At 40.2% G+C, this 16,044-nt stretch overlaps 1 protein-coding gene across 2 annotated transcripts in view; it reads right to left on the bottom strand.

Annotated features, from left to right (window-relative positions):
* Positions 1 to 8,752, bottom strand: part of LOC127420738 (CMP-N-acetylneuraminate-beta-galactosamide-alpha-2,3-sialyltransferase 1-like) — a 74,418-nt gene extending 65,666 nt beyond the window's left edge. For both annotated transcript variants that reach the window (XM_051663253.1, XM_051663254.1), the window contains exon 1: positions 8,116 to 8,752. In XM_051663253.1, the coding sequence (XP_051519213.1) occupies positions 8,116 to 8,553 (438 nt within the window). In that variant the 5' untranslated portion in view covers positions 8,554 to 8,752. The remainder of the gene's footprint in view (positions 1 to 8,115) is intronic.
* Positions 8,753 to 16,044: the final 7,292 nt, after the last annotated feature.

The following is a 16,044-nucleotide window of genomic DNA, read 5'->3' as shown; positions in this document are numbered from 1 at the left end:
AAATGGCCCAAAAATAGCCTGCGAAACACAAATACGTGTTTCCCCCGGTGTGCCTCCTTCACTCTGTCATATGCAAAGTCAGAGAGGACAAGGAAACAATTTTATTGGTTGTGCCGAAGTGGCCCAATCAGTCATGGTTTCCAGAAATGATAGAGATTCTGGATGGTCCTCTATGGGAAATACGGCTAAGGGGGAACTCCTCTCTCAAGTGCAGGGCACAATCTGGCATCCCCAGCCCAAGCTATGGAATCTGCTTGCGTGGCCACTGAACAGAATGTGCTAAACGTGCCAGAACTGACTTAGTTGGTTATGAAGACCATTTTACAGGCTAGAACGGCATCTGCGAGACACTTTTACACACTGAAATGGAATGTATTCACTAATTGGTGCCCCATACCTGAAATTCGTACCTTTATTCAAGAGTGATTGGACGCAGGGCTCACTCCATCAACGCTCAAAGTTTATGTGCCAACTATATCTGCGTATCATGCACCTGAAGCCGGCACCTCTTTAGGCAAACACGATTCATTCATAAAATTCCTTAGGGGAGCGAGGTGGCTAAATCCCCCTCGCCCGGCTACAGTCCCAACTTGGGACCTAACTCTGGTCCTAAAAGTGCTTGCGGGGCCCCCCTTCGAGCCTCTGGACTCTTTGCATGCACTTTTTCTTAAGACCACATTACTGCTGGCTTTGGCCTCAGTAATACGGGTTGGTGATTTGAAAGCACTGTCAATCGACAATTCATGTCTGGAGTTTGGTCCGGGTCTTTCAATAGCCACTGTCAAACCCAGAAAAGGCTATGTGCCAAAGGTTTAAACCACTCCCTTCAGAGCACAGGTGGTTCACCTTCAAGCCTTTTTCCCTTCTCCATTTAATTTGGATGAGGAGCAGTCCTTGCATTTGTTATGCCCTGTGCGAGCGCTTCACACATACGTTGAGTGCACCCACCAGTTCAGACTGTCTGACCAGCTCTTTGTGTGCTATGGAGGACACAAGAAAGGAATGTCCACCTCCAAGCAGAGACTTTCTCACTGGATCGTTGATGTGATCACCCTGGCTTACGAGTCACAGGGGGCGAATTGCCCAATTGGTATTAAAGCACACTCGACTAGAGACATGGCCTCTTCATGGGCATGGACAAACGGTGTGTCCTTACAAGACATATGTTTTGCAGCAGGATGGTTTTCTCAAAACACATTCGCAAGGTTTTACAACCTAGAAGTAACGTCTCTCTCATCGCAAGTCCTCTCTGTCTAGAGCACTTGCTATTTTGTTGGCCAAACATATACTTATGCCCCTCCTTTTAAGTATGGGTTCCCCATCATTTTACACATCTGCCTGCATTCAGGCCGTTGTAATTTCCCAAAAGTCACAAGCATTTCATTATAAATAAAACTTCCTTCCTGACTGGGTTCAAAAAGGGGTTTATTCATACTCCATGACTATTGTTTATATATTCATTCTGAGTTTTCCCCTCCTGGCTCACCATGAGGGTCATTCACTTGCAGCATACTCATGTCAGTTGCCATACCGCGGGACTGCGGCATCATATTTTCCTTTCTGGGAGGGTTATGTCTTGTAGTGAGGCGTGATGTGAATCAGTTCCCCATAGCGTCAGCTTAGTGATGCAATGTCAAATGAACTGAATCGTAAGAGAATGTCTCGGTTACATATGTAACCTCGGTTCCCTGAGATGAAGGGAAGGAGACATTTCGTAAGCTGGCCGCACTACAGACTCAGAGTTTTTTGAGGTGTGAGCGATGCGCTCTTTGCCCCTCAGTCAGAAAAATATGAGGAATGGTGTTTGCTTGCTTGGTAACCACCTGTGGATGGCAAAGAAAAACAGAGAGAAGGAAAACATGAAAAGAGCATGTGTGGAGTGGGACATGGTCATGTGTCTGTCACTGGGGAGAGAGGAAGCGGTAAGGGCCATCACCTGGTGATTAATGATATGTAACACCTGTGTCTCGTTACAGAGATGATGGAGATAGGCTTGAAAAGGCTGCCAAGAATGCCAGTGAGAGAGAGATAGTCCGAGACACACACCTGAAGCGGAGGCCGAAAATCTGTTTACAAATGTCTGTGTGAAGCTGTTTATCGTTAGTGTGAAGCTGTGTGTGCAAAATCCTAGAGACCTGTGATACTTTATTGTGGAGCTGAAAAGCCAATATTTATTGTGAGGCTGAAAAGCCAATACTTGTTGTAAAGCTGAAAAGCCATTAATGGTTCTACCACCCTGCTTCCCACTTCCTTCCTCATTATTGGAACTTCTACAGCATGTAAGTTCACGAAAGAGAATTCAGAGTGTAAAAAAGACTTTGAAACGAACAAAAATGTTGATTGGAACTATCACAGCATTTGATAGTAGTGTTGAGAATTGGGGAACTTAGGTTGAAAGAGTGGAATTGTACTGCAAGTTCAATGCTGTTGTAGGCGATAAGAAAGTGGCCTTGATGAGTTTACCCCTGGTAATTGCTGAAAGGTTCCGATTTCATATATGGAATAAAGCTAAAGGAGAAATTATTTCAGAATACATGGCAGAGCACTCCTGGTTGCAGGACAAGGAGTGCAGGAAGTGTCATAATAAAGGGCACACTGAAAGAGTGTGCAAAACAGAAAAATGGAGAACACACAACAAAGACAGAATGCATAAAGTGAAATGTAAAACCACTAATGTGCATAAGGTGACTGAAAATTAAGCAAGTGAATCAAGCTCAGACACTAATGACCTCTCCTGTCTTGAATTGCACAGCATTAATGAGGCAGATCGCAGAGTTATTTGGATCACTCCAGAAGTGTCAGGAGTTAAACTCAAAATGGAGTTAGACACTAGATCTGCTTTATCTGTCATCTCCACAGCTGATTACAAGCAATTGTTCTCAAAAATATGACTGCACAAGACATCAGTGATATTAAAGACCTATACTGGTGAAAAAGTTTCTCCAAAAGGCAAATAAACAGTGACTGTAAACTACAAAGAGAACCAATAGCATTTACACCTGTATGTACTGGAGAACGGAGGCCCTATATTATTTGAACGTGAATGGCACTCAAAGAGACTCATAACTTCTGAGGTAGTGCTTGCACAATTTAATCCATCTGTACCCATCAGACTTGCATGTGATGTGTCACCATATGGAATCAGCGCTGTGCAGTCACATAAGTTTCCAGACGGCATGGAAAAACCAATAGCCTTCGCATCCAGATCACTAATGGCAGCCGAACATAACTGCACAGATAGACCGAGAAGCGCTTAGTCTTGTTGGGGTGTAAACAAATTTCACCATTACCTGTATAGTCAAAAGTTCACCCTGGTCACAGACCATCAGCCCTTGGTCTCAATTTTCAACTCCAGGAAGGGTGTCTCAGTAATGGCGTTGGCACGTCTGCAGCGTTGGTCAAAAAGGCACCAAGCTACATGGTAATGCAGACGGCTTGTCGCACTTATCACTAAAGACAGAGGAGTAAAACACTGCTGATCCAGCTGATGTATTCCACACTACAATTTTCAATCAGCTACCTGTGACAAATGCTCTCATCAAAAGAGAAACCCAAAATGACCCAACGTTATCTCAAGTCTATGACATTACGGTGAAAGGAAATCCTGCACACGGAAGCTCATTGTATCCTGCATTCTCAGTGAGGAGAGACCAAATGTCTGTATGCCAAGGAATGCGGATGTGTGGCGTAAGAGTTGTCATTCCCCCCAAATTGCACAGCAGGATGCTGGACACGCTACATGAAGGACATTTAGGCAATGTAAAGATGAAGAGCCTTGCGCGTAGTTACATTTGGTGGCCGGGAATCAACAAACATATTGAGGATCTAACAATATGCCCGGGATGTCAGAAGATTCAAAACCCACCACCAATAGCTCCCCTTCACCCATGGGAATGGCCTTCAACACCATGGCAAAGAGTGCACATTGATTTTGCTGGACCGTTTAAAGACTCCATGTTCCTAATTGCTGTCGATGAGCACTCTAAATGGCCTGAAGTTCTTCAAATGAAAACAACAAAACCAGAAAAGACTGTTTCTGTATTGAGGACAATATTCTCCAGGAACGGTTTACCAGAACAAATCTGCACTGACAACGGATGCCAGTTCATATCAGATGAGTTAAAAAAATTCTTGAAACAGAAGGGCATCAGACATATTACTTCTGCAACATACTATCCTGCCACCAATGGCTTAGCAGAAAGATTTGTACAGACTTTCAAAAAAGTAATGAAAGCAATAGACAATGACAACATTTCACTGCAACACAAAATAGACAACTTCTTATTTATGTACAGAAATGTAGTGTATGCAACCACTGGCCAAATTCCAGTGATGATGTTCCTCGAGAGAAACTTGAGATCTTGCATAGACCTCATCAAAACTGATTTTAGGAGAGATGTTGAAAACAAACAAATTGCGCACATGAATGAAAAACCTACAAGAAGCTTTCAGGTGGGTCAAGAAGACATGAGACTACAGACAAAGAAGTGGCAACCAGTCACAATCAGCACCAGAACAGGACCTCTGACATACACAGTGGATGTTGGAGACACCACATGGAGGCATCATGCAGATCAGTTAGTGGACTGTCAAGTGAAATCCACCTTTCCCCCGTCTCTGATTCAAATGACAGAGACAAAGATGCTGTTGAAATTGCCAACCCTGCCTCAGTCAATGTGAATGACACTGACCAGCATGAAAGTATACCTGATGTGAGAATTCTGACCGGGCCAGAACCGCCATCATGTTCACAGAGACATTACCCTGAAAGGCGTAGAAAACCTCCACAGATATTTGATTTATAAAAAAATGAAAAAATCACAATATGTTGAGGTTAGGGGTGGGCAATATGACCAAAATCTTATATCACGATATGAGTAATTTTATTTCACGATACCGATATATGTCACGATATAGTTAAAAATGTTTTTTTCTGAAAAATCTATACAATTGTAGTAGATATTAAGCTGTAATTAGATATTATGTCACAATGTGTAATTTTAAGTATTCCAGTCAGTGGATTAATTACTTTATAAATGAAAACTACATCTTCTTATATAATTTTCTCTTTATTTGCAAGTTGACAAACATAGTTAAAATAAAAAGAAATAAAAATTTTTTTTTTTTTTTTTTTAATGCCACATTTCAGTCTGATGATGTGCACTAATCTCCTTCTTTTAATTTGTATTATTATACTTATAATTATAATTATTATTATTATTAACTTTCCTCAAGAACCTTAACATCTTCTCAAAGCAATGCAACAAAGAAAATAACATAAATAAATAATTATCCATAAATAAACACTTTTAGGCTCTTAGTGTTTTTTGTAATCTACATAAAGAAAATATAAAATATCTGAATGAAAATACAGTATAGATGGTTTGTTTCCTGATATCAAACATCATTCGAACTGAATTTTAGAAAGGGTTTTGATGTGTATTTTAAAAACCCACATGACATTGAGAGAAACCAGTATGAGTGGGAAGGGACTGGGATGCTTTCAACACTCGCACGCACTTGTGTGTTTCAGATTGCACATCCGAGCAACACTCGCACAAAACACAGCTGCGCGTGTTTGGATGGGAGACATGTTTGAAGCACGGGATAAATCTCATTGAATTTGGTTTGATGGTCGCTCAAGTAAAATTTCGGGCCTCAGAAGCATATTCAGTGACATTTTCTTGCGTTCTAGACATTTCATCCAATGACACATGCAGCTGTAAGTGAAAAACCATGTGTTTCATCATTACTCTCAGTCTCACATGAAGCCCTGACCACTGATAGACACGCGCACATGGTTATTTACATATATTGACAATCACCATGTACAAATCTTGCAAATCGCTGTTTTTTGCTTGGTATCAAGTTTTCTAAAGTGAAACCAATTCCACACCATGGAAGACGCACTTTTTCATTCATAAACTCCTTTTTATCTTCTCATTCAAATGAATTTGAGGAATGAGTAGTCGCTCCGCCTCCAAAAGTGTGTACACATTATGTGCTGTACACATTTCTCATGTGGCAATTCTGTGTTACCGCGATAGAGACGATAATCCAAAATGTATACTGGTTGGCAAATTTCTAACGGTTTAACATGTCTACCCAGGCACGTGCACATATAGACATCAAAGGGGGCTTGAGCACCTGCCCTTTTTCTTCCTCGAGTGAAAGTGCCCTTTTTTCTGGGGTGCTTTTTTTGTTTTGTTGTTTTTTATAAATGAATATATATATATATATATATATATATATATATATATATATATATATATATATATATATGTATGTACATATATATATTCCTGTTTGCGCACAGCTTCCCTGTCAAACAAATATATTTGTTGAATAAAAAAATCTAATTATCAGGTCGGGAGATGAGACTTTGTCGAGTTCCGATGCCCTACCTCCCTCTCTCCCTCTCTCTCTCCCTCCCTCCGCATCTCCACGCAGCAGTGCAGCACACATCGGCACATCAGACACACAGACAGGCAGACAGGCAGGCAGCAGCCCTCCCACCTCCTATCCCAGTTGTGTTTTTCTTGGCTTGTGTGGAGGTGAGTGGTGATGAACAAAAGACTAAGCTACCAGTGCCTCGACTTTACAGCTAATTAGCCAAAAGCCAAAAGACAAATATTGTTTTGGTTAATTTAGAAGAAATCTATAGATGCAAACAGACGGAGGGTAATAGGCTTAAAACAAACACCATCTAAATGTGTATTTTGGAAATTCTCTTACATTAGAGTTAAAGAAGACATGGAAGCAAAATAGACCAAAATCTCAAAATTGACCACTACATGAAAAAAGTGTCCTGCCTTGAACAGTAACTTCATAATTTTGATCGTAGGCTCCTCATCTAATAACTATCCATTCTATTAGTTTATTGTATGCTGTTAGATCTTTACATGATACAGACAGCCTTCCCTCAAATGTGAAACTAAATCCTTGACACCATCAGTTATTGTGTGTGTGTGTGTGTGTGTGCGCGCGCATGGTAAGTGTAATTATAATAGCAATAATAATAATAATGTATTTGATCAATACATTAATGTATTCAGGCAATTCAGTATTCTGTTGCTTGGCTGCACAATGGCAAAAAAGAAAGGATACAGAAAAGGAAGGAAAAGGAGCTCCAGGAAACAGCCAAGAGTAGCAAATCACTAAATGCATGGTTAAAACTAGGTACCAGAAGCAAAACACAAGAGAGAACACATAACTCAGATGTTGAAAGTGTTACACCTGAGAGAGCAGTAGAGATCTCTCAAGCAACAACTGAAAGACAGGAGATTTTTTTTTAAAATAAATAATTATGAGAAGTGCCCTGTTTTTTCCACTTGAGCCCTTGCCCCCACAAAATGTCTGTGCACGTCCCTGTGTCTACCGTTATAACGCCCACTCCTAGTTGAAGTTAAATGTGTGAATACATACTATACGTGTGTTATTCTTTAAGCCTAAAATTTGTGCATTTTCATTTTCTCTAGCATAGTTAATCTAAGATGGGAGGAATTGTAATGTATGTACATTCATAGCTGTTTTCTATGGCGAAAGTCTGCCCCCTTTCAGCTGCATATGTACTGTAATAGTATTGAATGTGATTTTCAATACACAAGTTCAGTAAAGAATTGAGCAGCCTACTGCACAGATTGTGTTGAGTGCTTGATTGTGTCATGTTTGATTGCATACACTACAGATGCCATTGAAGAAATTCACTATTCACAATCAGCCATGATTCATTTAATCCATGCGTGAAAGTGTCCAATAACAAGACACTAACTGAGATTAAGCGAGTAGTATTCAGCTGGTCATGTGATTCTAAAATGGCAGCTCTCATAAGGGCACCCCTGCCCCATGCAGAATAAAACAGCTTTTATATGGTTACTGATATGACTAAGAGTCCTAATCTCATGTGAATGCTCTTGATTTTATACATATGTTTCAAAATTACACTTAATTCTTAAGGGGAAAATCTTTTTTAATAGGGGAAAAATTACTGAGTGCACCTTTAAATTAAATTAAATAATTTAAATTACAACACAATCATTTTCATCTAGAAAATATACAGAGTTTAAAAGGTTCTGCATGACAGAACTGACCCAGCCAGTGTTTTCATTTACAGACCTGCCACCATCTGTAAGTGTCATCTGTGAGCACACTGTTTTTCCTGGACATCAGCGGGTGGAAGGACTGGTTAAATCGCTCCATAAACCAGCCGTCATCTTCATCATCATTATTATCATGCAGGTGTGTGATACAGCGATGGCAGGCACATGCGCTCTCCCCGAGACCAAGAGCAGATCTGAACAGCGAGGGCTCTCTCAGTGTGTAACTGAACACAAACATGGAGAAGGTGACAGCACAGAAGAGTGCCATCAATGTGAACATTTTCCTTTGCCAAAACAAAGACATCTTGAGTTTGGAACAAACCCCGTCTGTCACTCTCATCAGGTTAAAAATCCAGCAAGTGATCCGCAGTGACCAGGGATATACCACACATGCTCTATCCTCAACACCCTCTTCGCTACAAAAAAAGGGAAGAAAATCAAACTCTACAGTCATGTGATACTGTACTCTCTGTCAGGTATCCACATTGTAAAGGTAAAGGTCTGATCATGGTTTGTGGAGATGAAATACAGTCATCATTCGCCGCTCGCATGTCAAATTCTGTCGAGTGCTACGATGGTTTCTGGATGATCTTTGTGGAAAGATCAAAACATCTGTAGGACAAGTAATCCAGGATGTGGTGAGAAGGCTGGTCTCTCTCTCTCTCTCTCTCTCTCTCTCTCTCTCTCTCTCCCAGTATTGATTTAAAGGGGTCAATGGCTGTTTTCTGGTCTGGTCTGTGTAATGATCCACCTGGAAGACAAACATAGGAAATTCTGTCTAAATATCAGCAGACATTTAGAGCCAGTGTGATGTGTTCTTTGACCCTTTTCCTGAAGAATCATCCTCCTTTTATTAGGGATCCAAGCACCAATGGTGCTACAACCCTATTGTTTTTGTGCTGATTTTCTATTTCTTCTTCTTCTGCCCTAAATAACTCTGAGCAACAAAAAGCATCCATCCTAGAGACACTGAAGTCAGAAGAAAAAAATCAAGCAGACCAATGAAATAATGCAGCAACAACTAATTGATAAAATCAATAATAATCAATAATAAAAATGATTAACAATTAATATTGTGATCGATTAGTTGGATATGTGGGACATGCACACAGAAACTCTATCAGTGAAGTCACTTTATATTAATGAAAATCATTTGTATTATAAAGATATGGATGCGGATGGCCACCTCGGTGTGGAGAGCTCCTATTGTTTTGTTGTTTTTGTTTGTTTGTCCTGTGTTTAGTAATCTTTTTCCAGTCAGTTTTACCAGAGACGAACTGCTGTACATTCGACAGCATATACCAGTCCATCTTTTCCCGGTTTCTGAATATTCAGATGTTTTGCTGACATTTTACTTGGAGGCACGGCTGTGTTGTTCAAGAGATGCAGGTGAGGGAGACAAGGAGGCGTGCTGGTCAGGCTCCGTCGGCAAGGCTTTCGAACAGCCTGCCGAGTATTCATCAAGAGAATCTCCGCTCTCTTCCTAACAAAACGGATGAACTACATCTCCTCACCCATACAAAAAAGGACTTTTCAACCTCTGCTGCCTTGTGCTTCACAGAAATCTGGCTGAGTGAAGCCATTCCGGACAGCGCATTACATCTGCCGGGCTTTCAGCTGTTTAGAACGGATCGCATCGCGGAGTTAACGGGGAAAACGAGAGGCGGTGGAACATGCTTTTACATCAATGAAAGTTGTTGTACAGATGTAACAACGTTAAAGAAGATGTGCTGTCCTAATTTGGAAGCTCTTTATTAACTGTAAGCCTTTCTACTCACCATGAGAGTTTTCCTCATTTATTCTGGTGAATGTTTACATCGTGCCAAACGCGTATTTGAATGCCACGCTGCAACAGCTGGCTGATCAAATCACAGACACAGAACAACAATACCCGGACTCAGTTATTATTATTCTTGGGGATTTTAACAAAGCAAACTCAGCACGTGAACTGCCCAAATACAAACAGCACATTACATGCCTAACTAGAGACAGAAATATACTGGATCACTGCTACACAACAATAAAGGATGCATATCGCTCTGTCCCTAGAGCAGCTTTGCGACTCTCTGATCACAGTCTTCTTCCAAACTACAGACAGAAACTAAAATCTGCTAAGCCTTTAGTAAGCACTGTAAAGAGATGTACCAATGAAGCAGAGCTGGAACTACAAGCCTGCTTTGACTGCACTGATTGGAGTGTTTTTGAGGCTGCAGACACCAATCTGGACGAGCTCACAGATACTGTTACATCATATATCAGTTTCTGTGAGGATATGTGCATCCCTACTAGGACTTATTTAACATTTAACAATGACAAACCATGGTTTACAGCAGAGCTCAGGCAGCTTCGTCAGGCCAAAGAGGATGCTTACAGGGGAGAAGTCCCATGCTGCTTCAAACACTCCATTATCATCCCCATCCCAAAGAAACAAAAAATCACAGGACTTAATGACTACAGACCTGTCGCCCTGACGTCTGTGGTCATGAAGTCATTTGAGAGACTGGTGTTGGCCCACCTGAAGGACATCACTGGACCCTTTCTAGATCCCCTTCAATTTGCTTATCGAGCAAACAGGTCTGTGGATGATGCAGTCAACATGGGATTGCATCATATCCTGCAACATCTGGACAGACCAGGGACATATGCAAGGATCCTTTTTGTGGACTTCAGTTCGGCTTTCAACACCATCATCCCAGCTATTCTCCGGACTAAATTACACCAACTCTCTGTTCCCATGTTTATCTGTCAGTGGATTACCAGCTTTCTGACAGACAGGCAGCAGCTTGTGAGACAGGGGAAATTCACTTCCAGCACCTGTACAATCAGCACTGGTGCCCCCCAGGGATGTTTGCTCTCCCCACTACTCTTCTCCCTCTACACCAACAACTGCATCGTCAAGGACCCCTCTGTCAAGCTCCTGAAGTTTGCAGATGGCACCACTGTCATCGGCCTCATCCGAGATGATGATGAGTCTGCATACAGAAGTCAAAACAACCTTGAGCTGAACATGCTCAAAACGGTGGAGATGATTGTGGACTTTAGGAGGAACACCCCAACACTGTCCCCCTCACCATTCTAAACAGTACTGTGGCAGCAGTGGAGTCATTCAGGTTCCTTGGCACTACCATTTCACAGGACCTGAAGTGGGAGACCCACATTGACTCCATTGTGAAAAAGGCCCAGCAGAGCTTGTACTTCCTTCGCCAGTTGCACTTCAATATCTGTCTGGTTTAGTTCAGCTACGAAATCAGATATCAGAAGACTACAAAGGACAGTTCGGACTGCTGAGAGGATTATTGGTTGCCCCCTGCCCTCCCTTCAAGAACTATACACTTCCAGAGTTAGGAAAAAGGCTGGAAAAATCACTCTGGACCACACTCACCCTGCCCACTACCTTTTTTTAACTGTTGCCTTCTGGCCGACGCTTCAGAGCTCTGAGCACCAGAACTGTCAGGCAAAGGAACAGTTTTTTTCCCTCAGGCTATCCATCTCATGAACAGTTAAAACTGCCCCATTGAGCAATAATGTGCAATACACAGCATAGTCTTTTTATATTATCCAACACATCCTACCTCTTCTGCCATTACATTCCCTTGCACTATATATCACCGATTTGTATTTAGATTTGCACTATGTATGTGTATGTGTGTATGTATGTATGTATGTATGTATATATATATATATATATATATATATATATATATATATATATATATATAATCTATTGTGTATTCTATATATACTTAATTTTCTGTGATACAACAGGGTCTTGACGTATATCTCTTTATCATCATTACATTATATCCATGCCCACCACCACAATAATAATAATTAAAAAAAAAACAGCCTTGAAAATACTGACATAAACTTTTATAAGATAGGCCTATATTTAAAGTGTGAACAGCTAGTTATTTGACATATGCAGCTTGCTCTGTCATTATAAAGATGCCATGGTTTTATATTACAAGCTATTATGATGCAATTTTACTATAACCTCCTGAGATAGCAAATGTCAATATAATGTTTGGTGTATTAAAAAACATGATAATAATTGATTTTATATATATATATTGTATTTGAAGTGCTGAATTGTAATGTCATACATTTCTATAGAGCAAGGAGAGGAAGTTATCATGGCCAAACTCACTAATATCTGGCATCACTGTAAATCCCAGGGTGTTCTCTAAACATGCTATATCTGCATGTTTGCCCTACATTATAAACAAATAACTTGCCTTATGTGGTTGGGGAAAATAAAATATTGATATTATTGATAGATTATTTTCATATAATCTGTTACTTCTAAATCTGTTAAATAATATATATATAGATATTTTTTTACTTTCAGTCAGTTGTTGCTCTAAAAGAAAAAAACAAAAACAATCACTAATCACACATTGTATGGATGCACTAAATAAACCACACAACACCACTCTTGTTTATATGCACTCAACTGAAACACTTCTGTGAAATGCTCACTGAACTGCCACTATTCTTACAGAGACAGTACCATTTTAGCATTTGCGGTACATATCAATGTGAACAATGTAAATACTTGTAAATACTACAAAATATGCATATAATATACAATGAAAAATGATCAAAATGCATATTAAATACCAAAATACTTAAATACAGTGCATCCGGAAAGTATTCACAGCGCTTCACTTTTTCCACATTTTGTTATGTTACAGCCTTATTCCAAAATGGATTAAATTCATTATTTTCCGCAAAATTCTACAAACAATACTCCATAATGACAACGTGAAAGAAGTTTGTTTGAAATCTTTGCAAATTTATTAAAAATAAAAAACGAGAAAAAAAATAAATAAATCACATGTCCATAAGTATTCACAGCCTTTGCTCAATACTTTGTTGAAGCACCTTTGGCACCAATTACAGCCTCAAGTCTTTTTGAGTATGATGCTACAAGCTTGGCACACCTATTTTTGGGCAGTTTCTCCCATTCTTCTTTGCAGGACCTCTCAAGCTCCATCAGGTTGGATGGGGAGCGTCAGTACACAGCCATTTTCAGATCTCTCCAGAGATGTTCAATCGGGTTCAAGTCTGGGCTCTGGCTGGACCACTCAAGGACATTCACAGAGTTGTCCCGGAGCCACTCCTTTGTTATCTTGGCTGTGTGCTTAGGGTTGTTGTCCTGTTGGAAGATGAACCTTCGCCCCAGTCTGAGGTCCAGAGCGCTCTGGAGCAGGTTTTCATCAAGGATGTCTCTGTACATTGCTGCGTTCATCTTTCCCTCGATCCTGACTAGTCTCCCAGTTCCTGCTGCTGAAAAACATCCCCACAGCATGATGCTGCCACCACCATGCTTCACTGTAGGGATGGTATTGGACAGGTGATAAGTGGTGCCTGGTTTCCTTCAGACATGACGCTTGCCATTCAGGCCAAAGAGTTCAATCTTTGTTTCTCATGGTCTGAGAGTCCTTCAGGTGCCTTTTGGCAAACTCCAGGCGGGCTGTCATGTGCCTTTTACTGAAGAGTGGCTTCCATCTGGCCACTCTACCATACAGGCCTGATTGGTGGAGTGCTGCAGAGATGGTTGTTCTTCTAGAAGGTTCTCCTCTCTCCACAGAGAAATGCTGGAGCTCTGTCAGAGTGACCATCGGGTTCTTGGTCACCTCCCTGACTAAGGCCCTTCTCCCCCGATCGCTCAGTTTGGCCAGGCGGCCAGCTCTAGGAAGAGTCCTGGTGATTCCAAACTTCTTCCATTTACGGATGATGGAGGCCACTGTGCTCATTTGGACCTTCAATGCTGCAGAAATCTTTCTGTACCCTTCCCCAGATCTGTGCCTCGATACAATCCTGTCTCGGAGGTCTACAGACAATTCCTTGGACTTCATGGCTTGGTTTGTGCTCGACATGCACTGTTAACTGTGGCACCTTATATAGACAGGTGCGTGCCTTTCCAAATCATGTCCAATCAACTGAATTTACCACAGGTGGACTCCAATGAAGTTATAGAAACATCTCAAGGATGATCAGTGGAAACAGGATGCACCTGAGCTCGATTTTGAGTGTCATGGCAAAGGCTGTGAATACTTATGTACATGTGATTTTTTTTTCGTTTTTTATTTTTAATAAATTTGCAAAGATTTCAAACAAACTTCTTTCACGTTGTCATTATGGGGTATTGTTTGTAGAATTTTGAGGAAAATAATGAATTTAATCCATTTTGGAATAAGGCTGTAACATAACAAAATGTGGAAAAAGTGAAGTGCTGTGAATACTTTCCGGATGCACTGTACTTTAAATATTGAAGAATTTAAAGGGATTGTTCACCCAAAAATGAAAATTCACTCATAATTTAATCACTCTCATGCCATCCCAGATGTGTATGAATTTCTTTCTTCTTCAGAACACAAATGAAGATTTCTAGAAGAATATTTCAGCTCTGTAGGTCCATACAATGCAAATTTTTGAAGCTCCAAAAAGCACATATAGCCATCATAAAAATAATCTGTTCGACTCTTGTGGATTAAATAATGTCTTCAGAAGTGAAACGCTAGGTGTGTGTAAGAAATGGATCAATATAAAACATTTTTTTACTAAAAATTCACGAGGGTAGAGGTCAAGCACACTGGTAAGTACACGCGAGAACTGACGCGTGAAATACGAAAGAAAAAACAAAAGTGCAGTGTTGTTTACTATGGAGGAGCCTAGAGAATCATACATAGATGCCTCTTTTGACTGGTTTGAATACGTAAACTGTGGCACCATCTTGGAACGGTCAACAAGGAGAGCTGTTTGAATCAGTTTGAATGAAAGTGAGTGAGTGGAGGAGATGCCTCAGACTGAGCTCCTTGCTCAGACTGCTGCATAAACTTCTTTTGTGTGGAAACAGTATTCGGGCCATAGAAAAAGCTACTAATAAGTGATCTACATATGAATATCTATGCAGAGGAGGCTTTTGCCCTTATGTCACACGAGAGGGAGTCTGAACTCAACCCTCGTCAATGAGCTGTCCAGAAGTGGAATTTGTTTAGTAAAAAAGTTTTAAATATTTATCTATGTCTTATACACACCAAGCATTTCAATTCAGAAGACATTAATTAATCCACTAGAGTTATATTGATTACCTTTATGATGCTACTCTATATGTGTTTTTAGAAAATTAAAAAAGTTGGCACCCATTCGCTTGCATTTTATAGACCTACAGAGCTGAAATATCTCTGAAATATAATCTTCTAAAAATCTTAATTTGTGTTCTGCTGAAGAAAGACAGTCACAAACAACTTGGCATGAGGGTGAATAAATTATAAGATAATTTTCATTTTTGGGTGGACTATTTCTTTAATAAAGAGGCTCCTATGCAGACATTAAGTCAAATAGAATAAAATGTGGAATTTGTACATTTTTAAAAAACGAAATTAAATAAAAAATAAAATATACACTCTCACATACTATAGCCTCTACATACACACACACACACACACACACACACAGACACACAGTATATATATATATAAAGTATATGTAAATATGTCACGATTACCCTTGTGACCACTAGGGGTCGCCATGTTTATTATTCCCTGCCTGTCTTGTGTTTGATTATGGGTTTTGTAGTTCTTGTCAGTATATGATGTTTCCATCCAAGGATTTTTTGCAAAAAAGTTTTAGCGCATCAAAATTAAGCTGATGGAAATGCAATTTAGCGCTAACATTTCACAAGTGTTGACATAATATTTTTCCGTTTAACTCTAGCGCATAAACTCTATGTCGATACATCAATGTCGTGAAAAACTTGTTTGGAAACACTTTTTGTCGAGAAAATTGCCATTAACGCAAAAATGTAGTGTCACATGACAGAATTTACCCCAATCGTTGCCTGTGTTAATCATGATGACAAGGTATAGGATCCTTGAAAGCCAATTTATTGTACGTGATTATGGATTGATCTTAATGGCATAAAGATCCGATCACTGCA

This window comes from Myxocyprinus asiaticus, chromosome 30 (assembly GCF_019703515.2).
Source record: "Myxocyprinus asiaticus isolate MX2 ecotype Aquarium Trade chromosome 30, UBuf_Myxa_2, whole genome shotgun sequence".
Taxonomy (NCBI): Eukaryota; Metazoa; Chordata; class Actinopteri; order Cypriniformes; family Catostomidae; genus Myxocyprinus; species Myxocyprinus asiaticus.
This window is presented reverse-complemented; position numbering and strand designations above follow the sequence as displayed.